This window comes from Rhinichthys klamathensis, unplaced genomic scaffold, assembly GCF_029890125.1.
Source record: "Rhinichthys klamathensis goyatoka isolate OS25496 unplaced genomic scaffold, OSU_Roscu_1.1 h1tg000465l_1, whole genome shotgun sequence".
NCBI classification, from domain to species: Eukaryota; Metazoa; Chordata; class Actinopteri; order Cypriniformes; family Leuciscidae; genus Rhinichthys; species Rhinichthys klamathensis.
The window spans coordinates 399,084-422,920 of NW_026606954.1; the positions used below are offsets into that span (position 1 = coordinate 399,084).

Here is a 23,837-nt window from a genome sequence, read left to right on the forward strand (position 1 = left end):
GTTTTTTTACTAAACATTTTTATTTGCTGAAAAGTCCTCAAGTATGGTATGCAAAAATCAATCTCAGAGGACTCTTTCCGATGGCTAAATCATCAGCACTGGTAACTGCAAGCATGGCCACAGGTGGTTGGGCAACACTTCTGTCTGGCAGGACATTGGCCATCATGGATCTATTTCTCGGCAAAAAGGCGAATACGGTCCAAAACATTTACCAGGCGTCACTGTATAGGATACAAATATTCAGCTTTAGTCTGTGCATTTAGCTTAATTCAACTTAAGAAACAGCACAAAATAGGAACAAGTTTTACTTGAGCAAGTTGTATTTCAAGTATTATGAATCTTTATTTCGTAAAGCACAATCTTGAATTTTTGCTATGGGCTAAATTCAGGTACTTCGATAAATGTTTGTCTGTCTTCCATTTTATCACTCAATGCAAATCTAAAGTAGAAACAAGTGCACAAATTAAACATTAGAATGCTGCATATCAGATCGTATGAATGATCATACGTTGATAAAAGTGGTGGCTGAAAACAATCGCCACTTGAATATCCCGGCCCTAAACATTCATGGTTTTGAAGCCTCATCTCGAGTTTACGCCACGGAGAAAATGTAACCTGGCCAAAGAAGTGAGCGATCTTGAGAGAAATTGATCTTAGTCAAATCTGTTAACCTCATACTTGGAAACATTTAACTTATTAAATGCATTTAATTTATATTTATATTCAATACCGGTGTGTAAAACTAAACGTTTACAAACAATAGCCTAGGTCATTTACCCCTCACTCAACAAATCCTTTAAAGTTAACGGTATTCAAAACAGGAAAATAAGTAGCTATGAATTATATATTAAACTAGGCTATAAAATAAAACACAAATTAGGCTATGGTGGCTTATATAAAAAAAATAAAAGTACCACATTGTCGTCCACATCTAGTGCTGCAGCATTTGTCATCGTCCGGACAGTCACTGTCATAGGAACATGGCTTATTACACACTCCAAGTCCAATGAGTTTGCTTGGACACACTCCTGGCTTTGGTTTATCTGTGTTTGCATAACATTATATCAATGAATGCCTTGATGCATTCAAAAGAAAAGCTGACCCACACACACACTAACATAAATACCTATGGATGGAGCCCGACACTGACGTCCACATGCATTGCTGCAGCATTTCTCAGTATTCGGACATTCACTGTCATCGACACATGAATCCTTACACACTCCTCCAATGGGTTTGACTAGACACACCCCTGGCTTCGCTATTTGAAAAACAAACAGGGAAACCAGATCACTGAATGCTGAACGTCTCATTCAATGCATGGGTCAGTTTTTACACAATTACCTGTATATGGAGCTGTACACTGATGTCCACATCCAGTGCTGCAGCATTTCTCATCTTTCGGACAATCGCTGTCTTGGGAACATGACTCGGAACATTTTCTTTCTACTGCAGGGATTTTGTTTGGACACACTCCGGGCTTTGGTTTCGCTGTCATAGTGAAAGCTGAATTACACACACTGCACATGAAAACACCTTTTGCATTCTCACAATTTGTTGCGAGTTTGGACAAACAAGGTTTCAGACAGATCCAAACGTTAACAGAAGGGTTCCATTGAACTACAACTAAATTCCTCAAAATGAGCTCTCGACTGAGACTTTCTTGGTTTTTCACTTTGTAGACGGCCCCTTCGAGCTCGTCTCTCAGCTGCCTGCTCAGACATCAATTAATAAAGCTTGTATTAAAACTAACAGGTCTTGTGAGTGAGTTTTTAGAAAGTATTTTTTAATTTTACACCACCATGTCCCTTTAGGGGCTCTGTATAAAGCTGACCCACACACTAATATAATAAAATATAAATACCTATAAATGGAGCCATACACTGATGTCCACATCGATTGCTGCAGCATTTCTCATCATTCGGACAGTCACTGTCATGGGAGCATGGCGCCTTACACACTCTTCCTCCAAGGGTTTTATTTGGACACACTCCTGGCTTTGGTTTATCTGTCAAGTGTTTGTATAACATGTCAGTGAATGTTAAATGACTACCTGTATTAAAATAAAAACCTGATCCACACACTAATAAAAAAAAAACCTTTAAATGGAGCTGAACACTGATGTCCACATCCATTGCTGCAGCATTTCTCATCTTTTGGACAGTCACTGTCATAGGAACACGACTCGAAACACAGTCCTACCACTCCTCCAGGGAGTTTCGGACACACTCCTGGCTTTGGTTCATCTATCAAGTGTTTGTATAACAGCATCAGTAAATGTTAAATGACCAACTGTATTACAAAATAAAAACCTGATCCACACAGTAATAAAATAAAAATACCTTTAAATGGAGCTGAACACTGATGTCCACATCCATTGCTGCAGCATTTCTCATCTTTTGGACAATCACTGTCATGGGAACACGACTCAACACACACTCCCATCACTCCTCTAGAGGGTTTAGGACACACTCCTGGCTTTGGTGTACCTGTCAAGTATTTGTGTAAAAGTATATCAGTGAATGTTAAAGGGGTGATGAACTGAGCAATCAAATTTTCCTTGAGCTTTTTACATCTAAGAGGTCATCGTATTATAAGAATATCCTGTAAGTTTCAGAACTGAAAACGTCCTTGTTAGTCCAATAAAAGCTATTGACACCAGCCTCAGCAAACGACTCGTTTTTCAAAGTGGGGAACTATGACGACAAAGAGGATAAAACACCACCCCCGCAGAAGATCAACGCCTACATCAACACGGCCGGTTTAGCCCCGCCCACCGATTCGCTCATTACACGCATAGCTAAATAACATAGGCCTACCTCGTGATGACAAACCGGATCGAGATACCGAGCAATACAAAATATTGTGGAGTGCCTGGTTGTGGAAGACAGTCGCTGCATAAGCTTCCTCTGGATTAGGAATGCATGGTTAAACTTTATTTTTAATGACGTTCCAGCTGATGAGGGTAAAACATTGTCCGTCTGTTCGCTTCATTTCACGGAGGATTGTTTTTTAAACAAGACTGGATTTGCAGACCGATTAAGATTAAAGAACGGTGCTGTGCCCGTGTGCCGTCTATATTGGATCTGACAGGAATGGTGCAACACACGGACTCTGGGTCGAACATGTACGGGCGAATCATTCTGGTTGCCATTTTACAACACTGGACGTTTTCAAAACAATTTCCCCCCCGTGCACCGACGAGTGAGTTGAAACTCATAATATGCAAAACTTATCCACTCACAGCAGTGGGCGTTTACTTCCAAGTCTTCAATGCGAGACGCCCATCAAAAACAAGCGTTTTTCAGCTAGGCTCAAAATTAGGGTAGAAAATAGCCTATTACTTATTAATTTTGATGTTTTTGATTGCAAAAACCAAGCGAGCGTCATAAGTTGACCTCGGACAACAATATAAGAAAATTTAAAAAGCCAGTTCATGACCCCTTTAAATGACTTCCTGTATTAAATGAAAACCTGATCCACACACTTATACACAATAATAAAAATACCTCTATATGGAGCTGAACACTGATGTCCACATCCATTGCTGCAGCATTTCTCATCTTTTGGACAGTCACGGTCATAGGAACACGACTCGACACACAGTCCTACCACTCCTCCTGGGAGTTTCGGACACACTCCTGGCTTTGGTTTATCTGTCAAGTGTTTGTATAACAGCATCAGTGAATGTTAAATGACTAACTGGCGAATTTAGGAGCAACTCCTATAAATAATGGGCGTGTCACTCCTAACTTTAGGACTCCTAATTTTTTTCACTAAGAGTAATTCACAAAGCATTTTAGCCCTAAAAGTAGCACCTAAGTCTGGGACAGCTTAAAAGTCGAGAGGACTCCTAACTCACTAAGACCTATTCACAAAGGATCGTAGCGCATACCACCGCCTCTCGCAGTCGTCCGGGGTCCGCGACACAAGCGGGAATGCTGCATTCTGCAAACAAATCCTCTCCCATTCTCACGCTTAGTTTTGCTTGATATCCCAGTGCCGAATTTCACTTTTATTATGTTTTTTTTTTTTTTTTTTTAGCACTAACTCGGCCAGCAGCAGTAACTGATCCTGCGTCCAGTTGGGCTTTCTTTTACGTTTTGGGGACTTCAAAATCCACTGTCATTCAACTATTACATTACATCAATAATAATAATAATAATAATAATACATTACAACATTTCCTTTCTTTAAGTAGTCTATTTAGGCTAATAGGATGTCAATTAACCAAGCAAGTGTTAATGCAAGTGTTGTTTTTCATTTTTAGGCAAGTGGAGGTTTTCATTAGGGTATTAGGCTACCTTGATTTAATTTATTTTAATTCACGAATTTTCTCTCTCTCTGCCTTTTTAGAATTACACTTCACTGGGGCATGCACAAACATGTCATTATATATGCATTTCGATGACATTACTATTATTATTTTGTGTAGGACACAGACATATTTAGATGTCGTAATTCCATGATTTGTTGCTTCTGTGTTATGATCCGCATGATGGCCCTGTCATCTAACAACCAATCACCGTGATCATTGCGAGGAAGCTCGTGCCTGAGAAGTGACGTCATCCATAGCAACGAAGACTCACTCTTAGTTTAGGAGTTGTCATTTTTCCTTACTAAGAGTAGGTCTGAAAGGCGTTGTGAATAACTTTTAAGAGAAAACTCCTAGCTAAAATATTTGAGTGCGATTTAGGAGTACTCCTAGTGGTAAGATACAATTCTTTGTGAATACAGCCCCTGATCCACACAGTAATAAAATAAAAATACCTTTAAATGGACCTGAACACTGATGTCCACATCCATTGCTGCAGCATTTCTCATCATTCGGACAGTCACGGTCATGGGAACACGACTCGACACACAGTCCTACCACTCCTCCAGGGAGTTTCGGACACACTCCTGGCTTTGGTTCATCTGCCAAGTGTTTGTATAACAGCAGCATATCACTTAAGGAGGGACTTGCCAATAAAATGTATTAATTTATAATAAAATGCATTAAAAAAAAAAAAAAGAAGCTGACCCACCACACAAAAATATAATAAAAATAGCACTGTCAAATACATTTTCCCTTTGAAAATGCAATTAACCAAAGCTTTTTTTTTTTTTTTTTAATAGCCTAGCTGGTGTTTGACATCACAGACAACCTTGTAACCAATTAGGTTCAAGTGCTGGTGGGCTTTAACATAATTAACACCAAACTATCAGGGGATCTCGATAAGCCATTTATCCAGGTATTATGAAAATCGGGTATATTTAGCTATACAGCCGGTGTGTGATGTATATTGATGAATTAGAAGGCTTTCTCCACTGACATAAGTTGTTCAGGCGAATACCTGTATATGGAGCTGTACACTGATGTCCACATCCATTGCTGCAGCATTTCTCATCTTTTGGACAATCACTGTCATGGGAACATAACTCGACACACACTGCTGCCACTCCTACTGAAAGGACTTCACTTGGACACACTCCAGGCTTTGGTTCCCCTGTGTTTGAATAAACAGCATATCAGTGAGTGGTGAATGACTCCCTGTATTTTGGATGTTTTTTTATTTTTATATCTGATCCACACACTAATATAATAAACCAAATACCTCTATATGGAGCTGTACACTGCCGTCCACATCCATTTCTGCAGCATTTCTCATCCCCCGGACAGTCATCGTCACGGAAACACATTTCAGCACACGCTCCATCTCCGTGTGTGATTGGACACACTCCTGGCTTTGCTGTTAGTCAAACACATGACAGAAACCATAATCACTGAACGCTGAATGTCTCCATTTAAAAATATATATATATTATATTATATATCAGGGATTGTGGGGTATGTCCCTTCACAAAACGAGTTAGCTCACCCCTCGGTCCCATTTCGCCTACGTTAGCTAGAGCTTCCCAAGTTTAGTCGAGCTTCACTTTTTTTTTTTTTTTAGAAGGATATTATTTCACACAGTTCACATCCAAAAAAAGTCAGCACTTGAAGCTACTCACCAGTCCAGAAGAAACCTCAGCGTCCGATTGAAAATGTTTCAGTTCTTTAAGTTCTCTTTCAAAAGCCTTCCAGATAATAACTACATTTGTGTCTTTGAATAAACACAATGGTATTCCCTCGCTCTAAACCTCCTCGGGATTGACTCAGGCATATTCAATTTCTCTTGCTCATTGATATAACAAGGTTTTGCAATGCGAATCAATCTGAAGTATAACTCCACAATTATCTGTATCAAGTCAAAGTAGTTTAGAAATCCCTAAATTGTTACAAAGTGCCATTACAACACAGAACCTACTAGTGCATTGTAATGCAATAAAACATGGATGGCAGTTCATATTTAGTTTATGGTCAATGTGATGGCATAATTATGTTGGACTGAGTTATATTAAGCATTTTAATACACACACACACACAAAAACACATTTGTAGCAAAACAGACAGAACCCATTAAACTCAAGCAATCAGACTTTAACAAAAGTGGCTTTAGACTTAATGAACTTTAGTTAATATCAAAAATCCATTCATTCATTTCAGAGCCAATTTTGGACAAAAGTAGGCTACATTTGAAGGAGTAATGAAAAAAAACAACAACTGTTATTTACTTGAATATGGCAGTCAGTCACATTTAAGGAAAATGGAATAAGCAATTTATGTGCAGCTCAGTCCAAAAATCATGAGGCAATCAAAACTGAACAAAATTTGAACGACTAGCGAAAATTCTGAATACTGTACCATTCAAAATGGACAATACAGTAATGGGCTGAGTCTAAATTTAAGATGTTGAATGTAAGAAGCATGATGAATTAAATTACAATTGGTCAAAATACTATTCATTATCACTACAAGTGGCAAATATCATAATTTTTTTTTATATGTTCCATTTATAGGGCTGCCATAGACTCCCATTAGTAAGGAATAATAAAGAAAAACGTAAACTAGCCTACCATGTAGGCTACAATAGAGGCAAGTAGACAATGAACACATCTGGTAACAACTTACAACTGAGCACATATCTGGTAGGCCTACTCATAATTATCCTTCATAACTGTGTTTTCCATGTGCAATGGAAAAACAGCATTAAATAAGACTTAAACGTTCTATTTAGAACTACAACATACAAAATGTAACTTTCACTGGACGTCTGTTGCCTATACTGTAGGCATACTTATGTTATATAAATGTAGCGCCCCCTACCCTTGACCATTAATAGGGCGGAGCACCCAGGTTCTGAAAATGTCTCTCGACTTTATACTAATGTCCCTCCTATTACCCTAGTTGACTACTGTACTCAGATTAAATATATTTATATTCTTTTAGTAATATGCTTATATTTAATGGCAATTAACCCAACAGAGAAAACCCTAAATCAACACAAAAGGTAAGTTTATAGAAGTTAACAATAGGATTTATTAAACAGAAAGGGAAAAATGAGCAAATAAATGACTAGTGAATTAATAAACCCTGGATTGACTTATCAAAAGACAGAAATGTATATCACTTTTGATAAATACCTCTCAAAATACCTGTTGAGTACCTCAAAGTCTCAGTAAATATATCTCTAATGTAAATGAAATGAATTTCACCCTAAAATATATTCAATTACCCATGGAAATAACAGCAGATACAGATAAATGTGATGGGGGAAAATCAGTATCTCATAGTACACTTGGTTCGTATCAAAAAACCACAAACAAAAGTATAAAACACAAAAAATAACAGAACAACAGTAAATTTACAAGCGTGGGCCCACACACACACACACACACACACACACCAGTCAAAACAACCCTGCTGAAAAAAACAATAGAAACCATTACAGAATTCCTAATGGTTTCCACTACAAAACCATTACAAACCACCAGCCGTTAACCATTAAAACCATTACCAAGTGGAGTCCATTACGTAGTGTGTTTTGGGCCATATTCCATTAGGATTTATTGGTTTTAAGGGTTTCCATTACAAATTTGTATTGGGTCTGTATTTTAATGGTTTCCATTACAGTTTTGTATTGGTTCTGATGGTTTCATTACAAATTTGTATTGGTCTTGAATTGCACATGTTTAATGGTTTCCATTACAGTTTTGTATTGGTTCTGATGGTTTCAATACAAATTTATATTGGTCTTGATTTGCACATATTTAATGGTTTCCATTACAGTTTTGTATTGGTTAAGATTTGTAGGTTTAATGCTTTTAGCTGTTAATAATTAGGACATTAATTATAGATTTTAATAAATTAATTTGAATTATAACTACTATTAAACACAATTGATATAAACTTCACACCAACTTTTCAATAGCTTACAGCTCAGGTTTTGTTTTGCAAAGAATGAAGAATTTGCACCTGAAATAAAAATGATAGTATTAAGACCTGCTTTTTTACTCAACCCAGCTGGAAATAAACATCTGACACAAAACATTAATATTACATTATTTTATTAATTATTTGATTCAGTTATTCTTTTACATTGTGTGGCTTCACTTGGGCTGACTGATTAGACCTGCAAAAAGAAGGAGAATTCATTAGGACAATGTACCTCTTAAACCACATTACCAGTACATAAGATTATCCATACATTATATATTTAAATATATTCATGTTTGGGCATACTTTGATACCCATTTTTCTGTGGGTATCATGACTCCATGTCCTAGATCCAAAAAAAAAAAAAAAAAAAACAAAAAAACATTAATATGTAGAATAAGACATTGGTGTAAAATTGGCCTTCTGAGGGTAATCCGTGCGGTTTTGTCGTAAAAATATACATATTTAAAACTTTATAAATGGAAATATCTGACTTCCGGCAACGATCGACGCGCATTCACGGGTGAAGGAAGTCGGCGTACGAGGTAGGACGTCGCATAGGAACCGTCGTGACCTAGAAAGAACGCGCCTGCGCAGCCAGAGTGCAGAGCAAAACAAAACTACACTCAGGATTTCCGTGAAGAGTTCCATCATCCGTGAACGCGCGTCGATCGTTGCCGGAAGTCAGATATTTTCATTAATAAAGTTTTAAATATGTATATTTTTACGACAAAACCGCACGGATTACCCTCAGAAGGCCTTCGTTTATCCCCCTGGAGCCGGATGGATTACTTTTGTGAAGGATGTATGCACATTTTGGGACTTGAAGGAGGTGGACCCCATTGCTTCACATTATATCCACTGAAGGGTCTAAGACATTTTCTAAAATAACTGAAAATGTGTTCGTCTGAAACAAGATTGACATATGCATCTCGAACGGCTTGAGGGTGAGTAATGCATGTGTTAAATATCATTTTTGGCCGAACTATCCCTTTAACTAAACAAAGTTGGTTTAAGGGTTACTCTTTAAAGCTGCAGCCTGCAGTTTTTCCTATTTGTCGCCATCTCTGTTCGAAATCTGCAATAGCAGTTATTCACGGAATTATCAACTGTTTTATCAGTGTGTTGTGTTAGTTTGACAGAATCCTGGTCTATGAGGACACTGTTTTACTGGGACACTGGTAACTAGATACATTTGGACGGCACTCTGAGTTCAAGTGTGTATGTATTAGAGTGATACGAGACATTGCGCCTGTGCTAGATGTACAGTAAGTGATTGTGACTCACTGACTTACACACACAATCCTAATTCATAATTCAGTGACTGATAACTGTGGCAAATAATCTGTTTCTGAGGAACACTGAAATCTGCTATTCTTTAAGGAATAACTCAATTATTACATTAACTTCTTAGATACCTTTAGAGTTGCTGTATCTTGTTCAGGTTTCATCTGATTATTCTCAGTTATCATCTGAAAAAAAAAAGAGCAGCAAATAAAAATATATATAAAAAAGACAAATAAATACTAATTTTAGTCAAATTGAAAGCCAATTTCAACAGAGGTTACTATTTTTTACCAACTTCAATGATTATATTGAATCTAACAAGCAAAAATAGTTTTCGATATTGGTATTAGCCACAATGAGCTGTAAATTATGGGTTATCAGTATCGATCCTCCTAATATTCCATATGTGTGTCCCCGTAAAACGGTGTCCTCATAGACCAGGATTCTGTCAAACTAACACAACACACTGAGATTCTCTAGTCAAGTTAAACATCAGGAACATGTTCTTATGATGTCCCCATAAAACTGTGTCCTCATAAAACGGGTGTAAGACACACACAACCTGACATAATAAACATGCATATTATGTGATGCATTAAAGCCATGAACATAGTTTTATCATTCATACCCATCTGTGGTAGTGATATTGCAGTATAGGCCTCTGTGAAGTCAGGCTATGTAAAGACTATGCCGTGTTATTTTACAGTTGATTACTCAATTTCTGTAATGCTGTTAGACTTACCTGGAATATATGAGTAGGGCTGAAACAACTAATCCATTTAATCGATTAAAATCGATTATTAAAATAGTTGTCAACGAATGTCATTATCGATTAGTTGGTCTACTTACGTCACGGGGAGCGTTTACTGGTGATTGGTTGAAACAGGCCAATCATGATGCTCTCTGTCTTACATGCGCTGCGCTTCATGTGCGCTTGCGCTTCACGCAAGGTCTCTCTCCCTTCGCCGATCTGCTGTGCGCGCAGAGACCGAGATCTTTTTTACAGTCTATATGTTTGGAGCACAGTGTCTTCTGTCTCGCATGCGCGCTCTTGCTTGCGCACTCTAGATTCCGGGAGTTTGAACTAATTTGCGGGCATCAGGGAGCCGCTATCAATATGCGGGAGACTCCCGGAACTTCCGGGAGACTTGGGATGTGTGTATTTTGCCTCGAGCATCAGGTTGCGCAATCAGTTCGCTCGCAACATAAGTGATGGATTAAAATAGTGCTACCGCAGAAATAGGTTAAATTAAAACGGTGTTTACAAAGTGAAGCACTAAATTAAAGGCAGTTAATAACAGCAGCAGTAAAAGATTGTTTTAGTTACTGTACTCAGTGGTTTTCAGCGAATGCTTGTGCACTAATGCATAATTTTTCCTGTCTTTTTAATCAAGCCTGTTAGCTTGCTGCGTACCATTCCGTTCTCTTCCATTTGTCTACTATTAAGTTTTAATTGTTTTTCAAAGGCGATCTACTGCGGCTCTACGTTCACACGCTTGTTTTCAGTCTTTCTATATTTATTTTATTAATTATTCTTATAATTCAATTAATTTTAAATAAAACTTAAATGAATTATATATTTGAGATGTTTTTAGTTTATTTCTTCACATCTGAACAACATGTTTGTGTACATTTGTTTTAACAAAAATTGTGTTAAAACATATGTTGGATATAATTCTTAATTAATTTTACATTAATCATGGTTGTCAACTTGCCATCAGTAATTATCATTAAAAACAAAGCAAATATTGATTTTAGTAAAACTCAATGTGTGGCTTTTGCACTTTTTAAAGTACACTTTTAACAATAAATACCCTTGTGGCGAGCAGGACGAGGCCGAGGGACGTGAGAGAGCGGCATGAGGCCGGTGGCGTGAGTGATGATGAACGACACCTGTGAGACGCACCGGTCTCGCATCTCTCACGTCCCTCGGCCTCGCCCTGCTCGCCACAACCCTGATTTAGGGTTTTATTTAGTTATAATAAACAAAAAATCAAATTGAAATTTTTATCCGATTAATCGAAGAAATAATCTGCCAATTAATCGATTATCAAAATAATCGTTAGTTGCAGCCCTATATATGAGGCATATTTATTTCACATCTTTGTTAATTTTTTTTTACCTGTGCTTGCAATTTATTATTTTCTATGCAGATGCAAACCCCTACAAAATCACACCACTAATTTTCAAATAGAGCTATTTAATCATTTGGTGAAATAGTTTTTATTGAAATATTGCACTATATATTGCAGAAAAAATTAAATATTGCAATATCAGTTTTTTTCAATATCGTGCAGGTCTTTTACCGTGGGTCATTTTTAACCTTTAATATTACCTTATAATAATAAAACAAGTAAAATCAGTGTAAATAACACATAATGTACCTGCTTCTTTTAACCTCTTAACCTTCTCCAGAGCGTCGGCGCACTGAAGCGTTTTTTTATTTATTTAGTTCAAATATACTATCAGATTTAATGTTATACCTTGACAAACTATACATCATTAAAAAGATATAAGACTCAAGATTCAGTATTTGACCACTATTGTATTCTGAGAAACTTATAGTGACAGTTATGTCTTAATTTGTGTCAGGAGTTATGAAATGAAAAAAACGAGTCGATACCTTTAATATGAATTATGAGCGTCAGCTGGTCCATTCATAAAAAACACTCCGTGCTGTCCTCATGATAGCGATTCACAAAACAACGTCCCTGAGGGCTTTTAGCTCAACAATGTGCAGATGTGGAGAAATATTGATATATTCTCATAGATTCACATCATATTTCTATAGACAGGAATAATATTTATTGAATTTATACCCAAATGCGTCGATGTAATCATAATGATCGCTTCTTCCTGAGATGTGCTGTGTTTTCCATTCATACCAATAGCATGGGGGCGCTATTATGTCCAATAAAATTCCATATATGGATCATGAAGAAGACCCATAGTCATGTGACATTCCAGGACGTCACTGAGTGATACAGAAAGTACAGAGATCGCTGTAACATGCAGATAAAGATGTTTTGAAGACAATAAACATGATTGCAATGATATTTGAGTTACCTGTGTTCTTCAAGCCATGCCAGGTATTTCATAATAATAGATTATATTTATAATGTAATGCTAATCGATATAGATTTCATCATTGTTCAGAACACTAAATAATACATTTTCTGTCTGATTTTTTTTTAATCTGAAGCCAAGTTAGATCACAGAAGATTATTTAAAACACTAGACTTGCGTTATATAGTGAGTTTGGAGCGCAAACATAGTTTTAATCTCATAAATGGTCGTGTATTGATGGTGTGCTAAGCTAACATGCTAGCGAGCCCAGGCGCACCTGCCACGAGCAGTTATTGTTTTATGATTTTTTTCTAAATAGGAATGCTTACTGAAATGTTTCAGTGCATTTGATACCAGTTTCAAATATTTAGTGAGAACTTTGATAAAAGAAATTAGGGTTTGAAACCCTATGAATAGCTTGTGAATAGCCAGTCGTTAGTAGCTATAATGCAGACAAAAGAAATGCATATTTAGAGCCATAATAACCAGTCTGGAGAGGTGTAAATGTGTGCAGGGGAGACTGAGACTGAATGGGGCACCACAAAACAATAGAGACAATAGACTGAATAGATGACTCAGAAGATGACTAAACATCAGTTTGCTAATAGAGTCTAATCAAAATAAAGTAATTTGACATGATCTTGAAAAACATTTAACTAAATACAGAGCTTTATACTTATCATTTTCAGATTTTAAATATAAAATGGTCAGACATGTGGCTTTAGCTGCAGTGCATTTCTAGATTGCTCCAGGGCCAACTTCAATTTTATTTTCATGAAGATGTTTCATAAAAATAAATTTCTAATAACTTTACAAAACTTTGAAGCTATTTAAAATTGTTTTTTTCATTATGACAATAATTAATTCTACATTTACAATAAACAACCAAGTGTCAGCTTTTAAATGAGATCATACTTGTGCTTTTAGTGCAAAGGGTTCATGAACTGTATCTGTTTTAGTTTGGGTATGTCATTTCTGGGGATTTTTCAATAGTGGGCTTGAAGCTTAACAGGTTAAACAGTGTCACTTAAGCATGGAAACACTGAACTCACCTTTATGATTGCTGAATCTGCCCTGGAGCTCATCTGTGTCTTTCTCCTGAAGTGTAAACTGCATGTCCTCCTCCAGATCTTGATCTTCTCCTTCACTGACTCACTTCAGCCATCATCTCATGTGTCTGCTGTCATAGAAAAATGCCCTCAATAATCCTGACCATTGCATTTCTTTTGACATATTATTCAACAAGCTTAAACTTAAGACATAAACTGTGTTTAAGTGAATACTCTCCAAGCTCCAAGGAATATATCGTAAATTAAATTCGGGAGAACAGACCACAAATGTGCAGCATATGTTGTCCTTTTTCATACTCTTACAGCAGATTGCAAAGGGGAAAAAAGAAAAGAAAAGGATCACGAGGAAAAGAAAGCAGCGACTGAAAAGAGCTCTTGCCATAGATATTCTTGTTATAACATGTCGCGTTAAAATACCAAGTATAACATAATTCTCATGATGTCTGAAAATAAATCATGAAGGAAAATTGAGACAATATATTTAATAAATAGTGCGTGTAATTTCTTCAGTACCGTCAGCAGAACTGATAATGTCCAAGCTTATCGATACTGCGGTCTTCCATAATTTGGCCCCAGGACCCATTTAATACCGGGTTTCAGTACCCATGCCTACATATGGGTGTGTTCATATGGATGAAATCCTGTTGTGTTCGGTCTCTTGATATGTGATAGTGGCAGCTATTGTGAAACTCACCTTCTTCATGTACTGAGTGTAGATGGGATCAAGGTCTTGTCCTGAAGAATCACAGGGCCAAACGTTGGGGATTATGTCTCATCTGATAACAAGAGCATAGCGATAAGTTTAAGAACTCTAATGGTATCTTTACCCCCTGATATTGCATTGGGGATATAAATTCAAAAAAAAAAAAAAAAAAAAAATTATATTATATATATATATAATTCTTAAGATAATGTATTGTGAAATAAATGCATATGAAATAAGTATCATGATTAATCAATAATTCACCCTTTGTTGTAGAGGGTTTTTTTCTGATGCTCCTGAAATCACTTTTTTTTTTTATCACTATTTGTAAGTGACGTCACTGATTAACAGTATGTGCATACTATTAGGTTAAATAAATTAGCATACTAACAATCACCCATTGACAAATTACCAGCAAAACAAAACTATCAAAAATTCTTATCTACACAAAGATGTGGTTAAAACCACAAATTTTCATAAACAAAAGCACCAATTAGCCTTAAACTTAACGTAAATTAACGTTAGGCCTAACGTTAACTCTTCTGAAAACGGTTGAGATGCTAACGGACTTTTTTGAAGACACAAAACCATTTCTATAAAGTAAATGTTCAACAGAAGCGTGTCAATTACACGTAATAAAGGTGTCAGGGACGTTTGTATGTATTATTTGTGTGAATTTGTTATAAACTCACCTGAAAGCAGTGAAAACAAAAGCGAGAGAGGCAAGTTTTGCTGTTTGTCAGTTGATGACGTTTCTTCCCCGTTTCCATCTTCTGCTCTCGCGCAGCGCGCTCGCTCCAGTGTTTGAATGCGACTCGAATGTTCACGCGCACGCGCATTAAAACACTTAAAAGTCACGCAGAACTTAAATAAACATCTAGAATTAAAATATATAACATCATTTAAAATACCATTAATATTAAATCATGAATTTTAAACTCATTGTGTAATTCTATGACCCATTCATGTGCAAAATGCCAGAACCCAGTTTATATGCCAGGTTTTGTTACAATACTAATAATTGCGTTATATTATATAACTAAATGGCAACAACAACAAAAAAATCTGGGTTCCAATAATTATATATATATATATATTAGGGCTGTCAAATGATTAATCACGATTAATCACATCCAAAATAAAAGGTTTTTTTTTACATAATATATGTGGGTGCACTGTGTATAATTATTTTGTATATATAAAATATTTATATTTATATATAATATAAATTATATATAAATCTATATACAGTATATACATGAAAATATTTCTTAAATATATACAAGCATGTGTGTGTATTTATATATATATATATATATAATTATACACAGTGCACCCACATATATTATGTAAAAAAAAAACTTTTATTTTGGATGTGATTAATCACGATTAATCATTTGACAGCCCTAATATATATATATGATGTTCATCAGCTTGGCCAGGCTGGGAGACCAACTAAAACCAGCTACTTCCATCTTAAACCAGCCAACCAGCTTAGGTTGGTTTTAGCTGGATTTTTCAGCAGGGAGGCCAGGTGTTGATGTTGACGAGGAAGAGAGCCAAACAGCCAATGTAACGGGTAACGTGAGGCTATCAAGCTTATTATCCAGTAGGTTTGTCCCGATTATTTGAATAAATTTGATTATTAAAAAAGAAAAAGAAAAACTTTAGTAGCCTACATACGGTGGAGGTGATCCAGCAAAGTCTGACATACTTATTGAAGAATAACTTTTGATTTTTAATAGACAAATAAATAAATAAATTAAAACCCAGAGAAAAGGAGAAGAATTCTCATCGGATATCAAAATAAAAGTCTTCACACAACATATACCTGTTAAATAAAAGTATTACAGTGAAACAGGTGAGACAGTGGTCATAAGTTTCATATTTCTTTGTCATTTTATTTTTTGTAGAGCCTATTTTTAAAAGGTTATTTAAAGACTTTAAGAAAAGCATTTTGAATAGCTTGTAGCAGTGTGCTACATATTGTGTACTGTTGTTAAACAGTAGCCTAGTGTTCAAACAAAGATACATTTAAATATTATAAAATACATTATTTGTGACATTATCCTATATATATATATATATATATATATATATATATATATATATATATATATATATATATATATATATAAAACTAGAACCTACGTGAATATGTGTATGAGCAGACCTACACACAACCATACCTTAAACAGAGATGTTGCTTTTTTAAAGGCATGCAGTGGAACAGAGTCAGAGTCTGAGAGAGACCATAGGACAGGCAGCATGAAGCAGAACACTACTGATCCCCTGTCAGTGATTGACCTACAGCCTGACATGGACACTGCTTTGACTGCCACAGGAACTACCACAAAAGCTTAGGCCATGCTAATGATTATGAGCCATGCAGCAAAGCATAAAATAACTGGTTGAGTTTCATGATTTACTGCAGTTGATCAATAAATTGTTTGGGCAAGAGGTTGTACCTCGATCCAAGTATCTTTTTTAACAGTGTTTTTAACACTGTTTTTAACAGTGTTTAAAAACAGTTGTGAGGAAATAGAATTTCAGTTCTACTGCGAAAGTTGTCACTTAAACATAGGAACAGTCCAGGAAATCAGTGACAAACAAATTATATATTAATATCATCAAACCAAAGAAAACACACAATTTGTTGGAGACTTAATGGTTCATACTGGTGTCCAGTAGATACCAACATGCAACCTATAAGTTGCCAAAGGTGTTCTATTGGTCCTTAATGGTATCCAATAGAAAAAACATGCCACCAATAGAAGAAAGGAAATCACCAATAGAGACCCACTAGGACCATTACAGTTTCCATTAAAACCAATACAGACAAATAGACAAAATATGCCACCAATAGAAAAAAGTAAATTACCAATAGAGACCCACTAGGACCATTACAGTTTCCATTAAAACCAATACAGTTCTCTTTATAACCATTAAAACCATTAGGAATTCTGTAATGGTTTCTATTGTTTTTTTCAGCAGGGAACCCACCCCGTTGCAGGCCTGTAACGTTGCTGGGGAGCGTTGTGGCCTGGAAAACAGCAAAGGGCCTCTTCACTCGAATGAGCCAAAATAAATCAACTGATCACCTGAACGCTGATGAACTCCGCGATTTTCCTCCTTTTAGAAACGGCTGATCGTCCTGTTGTCTCCCGGGCAGTCAGTAGCAGGGCGGCGCGGTTCTCTCCACTATGTCAGCGGGGATAAGAGTGCGGCCTGGTCCGGACCCCGGAGCTTTAACTCAGTGACAACAATCAGTCTTTGCAGTTCACTAAACTCAGAACACTATTTTCAAACACGCAGTTAGCCGTCTGTTTTCTCACTCTCAGTCTCAATAATGAACGAAACTTCGTGCTGCGCTGGGAAGCAGGCTCCGATAACACTTAATTCTTACTTTAACCTCTTGTGCATAGTATAAACACAAGCAAAGAAATAAAAGTCTTCACAACACTTGATGTAAGCTTAACACTGTTATTTTCCTCTCATATTTTACTTAAACTCACAACTCCCCGAACTCTCTCTCTCCATCGGCAAAAACTCTCTCTCCCCTCTCTCCAATCAGACGTTCCCCTCTTTTAACAGAGGCGGGGACAAGTAAAAAAATAACCAATCACCAATAAATGAACAAACTTGCTGGGCAAAAACACGTTTTAGCATCTACATCCCAATCAAACTTTATAGTTTAGCGCAACTCTTAAAGGGGCAGTACATAGATATCAAATGAACACACTATACAATAATATCTGAATCATAAAACTTATTAATACCTATTTAATCAGTAAATAGCTGTTAAGGTACTTAATAATAACCCTCACTGGGTTACATAAACTAACGTTCTAAGACGTGCATAGTCATATTTTGTTAAGGTTGTTTACATTTTTCTTCGCGCTGTTATGAAGAACTCACCCGTGTATCGATCATCGTTCAGATCGTTGTTTCTTACGCTCCAGCATACTGAGGGACACAATACAAGAGCGAGCAACGAGCAGTAAAGTCCCGCTGTCATTCTGAGACCTACGATCACACAATGGCCTCTTGTTTTGGGGCGACTCCAACCTGTAGCTTAGTGGCGTGATCTTAAATACCCTGAGTGGTTCAGGTGTGCTCAATGCTAAGCCGTGATAATTACCGTAATTGGGTGTTTCTTCAACTAGGGGAACTTTTAGCCTTGTGAAGTTGAATAAAAAAAAAGTGTTCAAAAGTGACTCACGTAACACAGTCTCATATGTTTAAATAATTTGTCTAGTTTTATGGTCAGTAAGATTCTAAGTCCTAGGACAAACTTAGATTAGAAGAGAAATTATTAATATTTTAGCCTACATTTTTTTCCGACTTGCAATGAACATGTAATTTCCACCACATCTCAATATACAGCCATTATTTTAAAATTGAATAACTTATGCCACTCAAGAATTGTCTAAGATCATTTTTGTAACTATTTTTATCAGTTTTTCCACAATGTATTATACATTTGTCAATGAGGTAAATGACAGGGTGTGGTGGAAATGACAATGAATTAACGCGAACGTATAAAATCAGTAGCCTACAGATATTTATTAGAAAAACTTATCACACTCATTAAACTCAATTCACAAAGTCATTATTGACAACCTGTTTTTAGTGTACTGCTTTGATAAATGAAACTGATTTGTCTCACAGATGAATTGTGACAATGCATACTTAAATAAAAATAGATACAAATTAAATCAATTAACTATGAATTCATATTAAAATAATATAATTTACAAATAAAAAATAATATCATAATCCATCCATCTTCTCCCGCTTATCCGTTGCTGGGGCCGAAATTACCGTATCTGGAGGGGGGAGGGGGGCGATCAAAATGAATGGGAGTCTCTGGGGCTAGACGGGTAAATTTGTCTCTTTCACCCGATATCCGTTGAGAAATCTTAGATTTGAATGTAGGTTTTGCCCAGGGGTGGGGGACAGACTTTTGATTTGAGCTCGGCGACTTCTAAGCCCCCCCAACCCCCTGTTAGTCTGTTAGAATTATCAAATATAACAATTTATTATGTCAAGGAAAATTATTACAATTTCATAATCAAATGAAAGATAATCAATGCAAACCATCGAATGTTCTAGAACAAAGGGGAAAATCCTTTACCCGACATTATTAACTACATGAATCCTGAGTATGCTATCAACGACACAGCATTCACGGGATGATCTGATACAAAAAAAGCCCTGAGAGAGAGAGGTATAAGGGCATAATATGTCACTTTGAGTGATTTATTGCCCTCATATAATTGGTTCCCACGCTAAGCCCCGCCCCTTTTTATCCCTCCCACCCACTTCCGGTCTGAACACCTGGACCATGGGAATTTTCCCACGGTCTCCCCTCCCTCACCCCCCTCCCTCACCCCCTCCGGCCACCCCTCCCCTTAGGGTTGTGAGGATTTGAAGTGTGTCAGAGAAAGTTTTATGATTTTAAAATGTAAAAACGTTAAAAAAAATTTTGAAAACACATTAAAACAATGTATTTTCAAATCTTTTTTATTTATTTTATTTTTTATTATTTATTTTTTAAGAAGGTTGACCGTAAGGTTGACGAGGTAAGTTCATTGTTTTATCAAAGTCTGTTGTACATTCAAAATCAGTTTTAAAACAGTGTATAAATGTTAAAAGTATAAATTGTATTCCTTATAAGTGTTAGTGTTAAAATGTCATCAGACAAATAATCGTTTGTGCAAAACGTTGAAAGAGGGAGATAAGTTTAGTCAGTTTTTGTGTTCAAACGTGTGAAAGAGCGTAGAGTGTAATCTCCGGGATACATGATAAAAAACACATCTGATCATTCAGGAGGTCTGACAGGAATGATGACAACAATGTCTGTACGCTACCCCACACCCTGACTCCTCCCATGGCACACCCACAAGTGACGTGTGTGGGAAAGCATCGCACAGGGAGGACCCAAGCGTCATACACAAACCACACCCCCTCATGGTGCGATGTCATATGAGATTTAAAAACGAGCGCGAGCTCAGAGCGTAATACTTGTGATTTTTTATTTCATTTTTTTTTTATGCTATAATTATTTGTATATCTCTCTATGTAAATAGGTTTTGGATACTCCGTACTTGGATACTCCTTCGCAGGGGACTATAAGTTTCTTAAGCATAACAATGACTATCCTGCAGATGAATGCATAATTAAATGTTTAGACCAAAGAATTTAAGTGTCTCCGTTAGACACCAACACACACACACACACACACACACACACACACTATCACATACTATTGGCTCCATAATGTCTGACCCCCCTTGGTGTGTTTGAAACCGTAAGGGGTCTGTTTTAAATTTTTTTCTCTTTTGAAGTTTTGGTGAAGCGTGATTTTATTTATTGCATGGCTTATCAGCGATGTATGGCCGGTTCTATCGTGAGATTCACCATGTGTCTTTTTTTTTTTTTTTTTTTTTGTTGTAAAATCAACTATCAGATCCCATGCGGAGTTGTGAAGTTTTGGTGAAGTGTGATTTTATTTTATTGCTGGGGGTTATTTTATTTAATTGTATGTTTTTTTATCAGCGATGTTTGGCCTGTTCTATCGTGAGATTCACCATATGTTTTTCTAGTTGTAAAATCAGCTATCAACCCATGCGGAGTTGAAAGAACTTTTTTTCTTCGAGAAAGATGTGTTTCCGATGGGTCGTTTTACTTAGGGGGTTGAGAGGGGAAAATGTGTTTTTGAATTTGGTGGTCTTACGAGGACAAGAGACTAGTTCATTCGATCGATATACACCGAGCGAGATCGTCTACAGAATCGATATCCTACAAAAAACATGGCCGAAGGTCAATACGGTAGGGTGTAGTCTATTTCTTATTTTTTACAAAAATATTATAACAAAATGAATGTTTAATTTTCTTCTTTCATTTTTAAAACATGAAACAGCAGAGGGACCCGAGGGTGTATATTTTGACGAAGATTTGATGGAAATTTTGAACGAGCTTTGTGAGTAAAATTTTTCCAAACGTTACACATTTCATTGAAAATATTACTGTTGTTAATATACACCTGTCTGATTTTAGATGTGGAGTCCTTTCCAGACGGTGTTTCACCTGATGATTTTTTACATGTTTATAATGAAAATTCGTCAGAAGTGAATAACTTCGAAAACATATTATCACGCACCCCCAGTCACGTGCTAGAATGCTCAGGGCATGTATTGGCGAACGTAGCGTCCGACCCATTGGATGAGACCAGTAGGTCGTACGACAACGTCACACCTTGGGGAACACCAGGGTCGTCGAGCTACTACGGGTCGTCACCCAGATCCCATGAAAGCGATACGAGTTCGGACGGGGGTACGCATCAGGAACCTTCATCCAGCGACGGGACAACACAATCTTTTGCTCCGGACGGTCTCAGAGGTTCCGGACGCGGGATTAAGCGTCTTCGGGAGGTTTATGGGGACTATAATTCTGACAACGGAGAAGAGTTAGAATATCCATGCGAAGGTGAGCGACGATGTTTTTACCTTATCATATTTTATATTTCCTAGCATTATTTTATATTTCCTAGAATTTTAAAATAATAATTGAAATGTTTTTTATTCTCCAGAGCAAAACTTTGAGGCACAATGCACGTCCACATCAACACCGTGTAGGAAACGGTTTTCAGACTTATATCATGGATCCGAATCGGCTGTGAACTCTTCAAATGACAATTGTGAGCTGCATTTTTTTTTTTTTTTTTTTTTTTTACATATTTCATCTAACAAATATTTCATATAATAACATATTATCATGTTTCATCTAGCACAAGAATACGACGAGAGGGGTTTAGAGTTTTTCTTACAATCCCAGGAAGCGGTGTTGGACGCCTTCGATTCTGACCAGGCTTCATCAGATAGCGGGTGTTCTGAGGACTCTGCAGGATGTTTCAGACCAGCATACAGATGTTGTGATGTCCAGAACCTGAGCCATGACATGCTTCGTAGCACCAACCGGAATTTTTTACGGATTTTAGAAGTTGCTAATCAACCTTTATCGTTTCAACAAACCGAGGCCATTGTTTACGAGTCCCAAAGCGATGTTGTCACACTTCTACACAGAGTGATAGATCAGCAGAATCGCCATACGACTGATTTAAGGAGCGCTGTTGATTTTTTTGGCGTTTGTCATGAGCAAACTTTGAACGAAAACAGACAATTACGTAGCGAGGTTTTGGCAGTGCGTGGGGAAATTACGCAGGCACGGGAAGACCTGCAGCTACAGACAATTGCATTGTCGCTATTCTCGGAGAGACTAAATATTCTTCAAAGACTATTGCGGGAATTACATGAGGTCTTCATGAGAAGGTGATCTTTTTTCAAACGAGTGATGTTATTTTGTTTAATATGATGGGTATTATTTGTATCTGTTTTAAAAAACTAGTAATGACTAGTTATTGATGTCATTGTTGTTAGTAGCCTATGTTAATGGGGTGTTATTGTTTATATGGTAGTCCTACACATGCTTTTGTTTTACACAATTTAAATAAATAAAAAACATATCAAAATGCTTTCTAAAAGAGCGCGCACAGACTCAGACTCTGAAGCCGAAGAAGCCGAAAGATCTAGACGTCACACTAACAGTTTACGTCTTTTAATAAATGAACAGTTACGAATGATAAACACAAATGGTCTAACCACGACCGAACTATTGCAAAATGTAATAGCAGAGCAAGAAAATTTGGGGGAAACACCCGTACATAACGATAATGAAAGCGCACAGACAGGCTCGGGGGTGCCTGATCGAACGACCCCACAGCCCCCTGAGATGAGTTTGAGCCAGGCAGAAATACGCAATCTTGCTACCGAGGGTGGTCGCGTGGGTGATTTCACAATTATCCCGAGACCGCGTTTCAACGGGGTAGAAATTAATAGAACGCTTAATCTCAGAGAAATAGACACAAACGATTTAGCCGCTTTTAATATTCATCTGCATAACATTTTAAATGAGATTGTAGATTTTTCTCAACTGATGGCCGGTGAAACGGGATATATCAACATTGCGTTGTCTGGAGAAAGTTTACCCACGTCCATAAACACCGTTTTAACACCCGAGAATAATCATGATCCCTCATTATTTATCGAACAGCTTGAACAAGCAACACAGAGCAACAGTGAGATTTGCACTGATACATCACTATCGTTACAGATTTCAGTAGCTATGGACAGGCCTGGAGGGGGTCGCAGAAGAATTACAAGTCATGCGATCAGCGAGAGTGTAGAGAGGAATAAAATGCATTTGTTCAGCCCTACAAATTTCGAAAATAATATGTGTTTGAGTTTTTGTCTAGCCTATTTCCTTAACCCGTCGCTTACTGATCAGCAGTTACAAAGACCGGCGTACGAAATCCATACAAGTTGTGGCTTTACACCACATGATAAAATAG

General features: G+C 36.9%; 1 protein-coding gene across 1 annotated transcript; it reads right to left on the bottom strand.

Annotated features, from left to right (window-relative positions):
• LOC130071872 (keratin-associated protein 5-4-like) lies at positions 1 to 18,355 on the bottom strand. Its single transcript, XM_056236789.1, has 10 exons — positions 18,344 to 18,355; positions 5,598 to 5,732; positions 5,337 to 5,489; positions 4,771 to 4,917; positions 3,510 to 3,656; positions 2,100 to 2,246; positions 1,345 to 1,491; positions 1,127 to 1,261; positions 915 to 1,043; positions 1 to 221 (listed from the first exon to the last, which is right to left on the bottom strand). The coding sequence occupies exons 2-10, from the start codon at positions 5,680 to 5,682 to the stop codon at positions 163 to 165; spliced, it is 1,149 nt and encodes a 382-aa protein (XP_056092764.1). The 5' UTR covers positions 5,683 to 5,732; positions 18,344 to 18,355; the 3' UTR covers positions 1 to 162.
• Between the last annotated feature and the right edge of the window lie 5,482 nt (positions 18,356 to 23,837).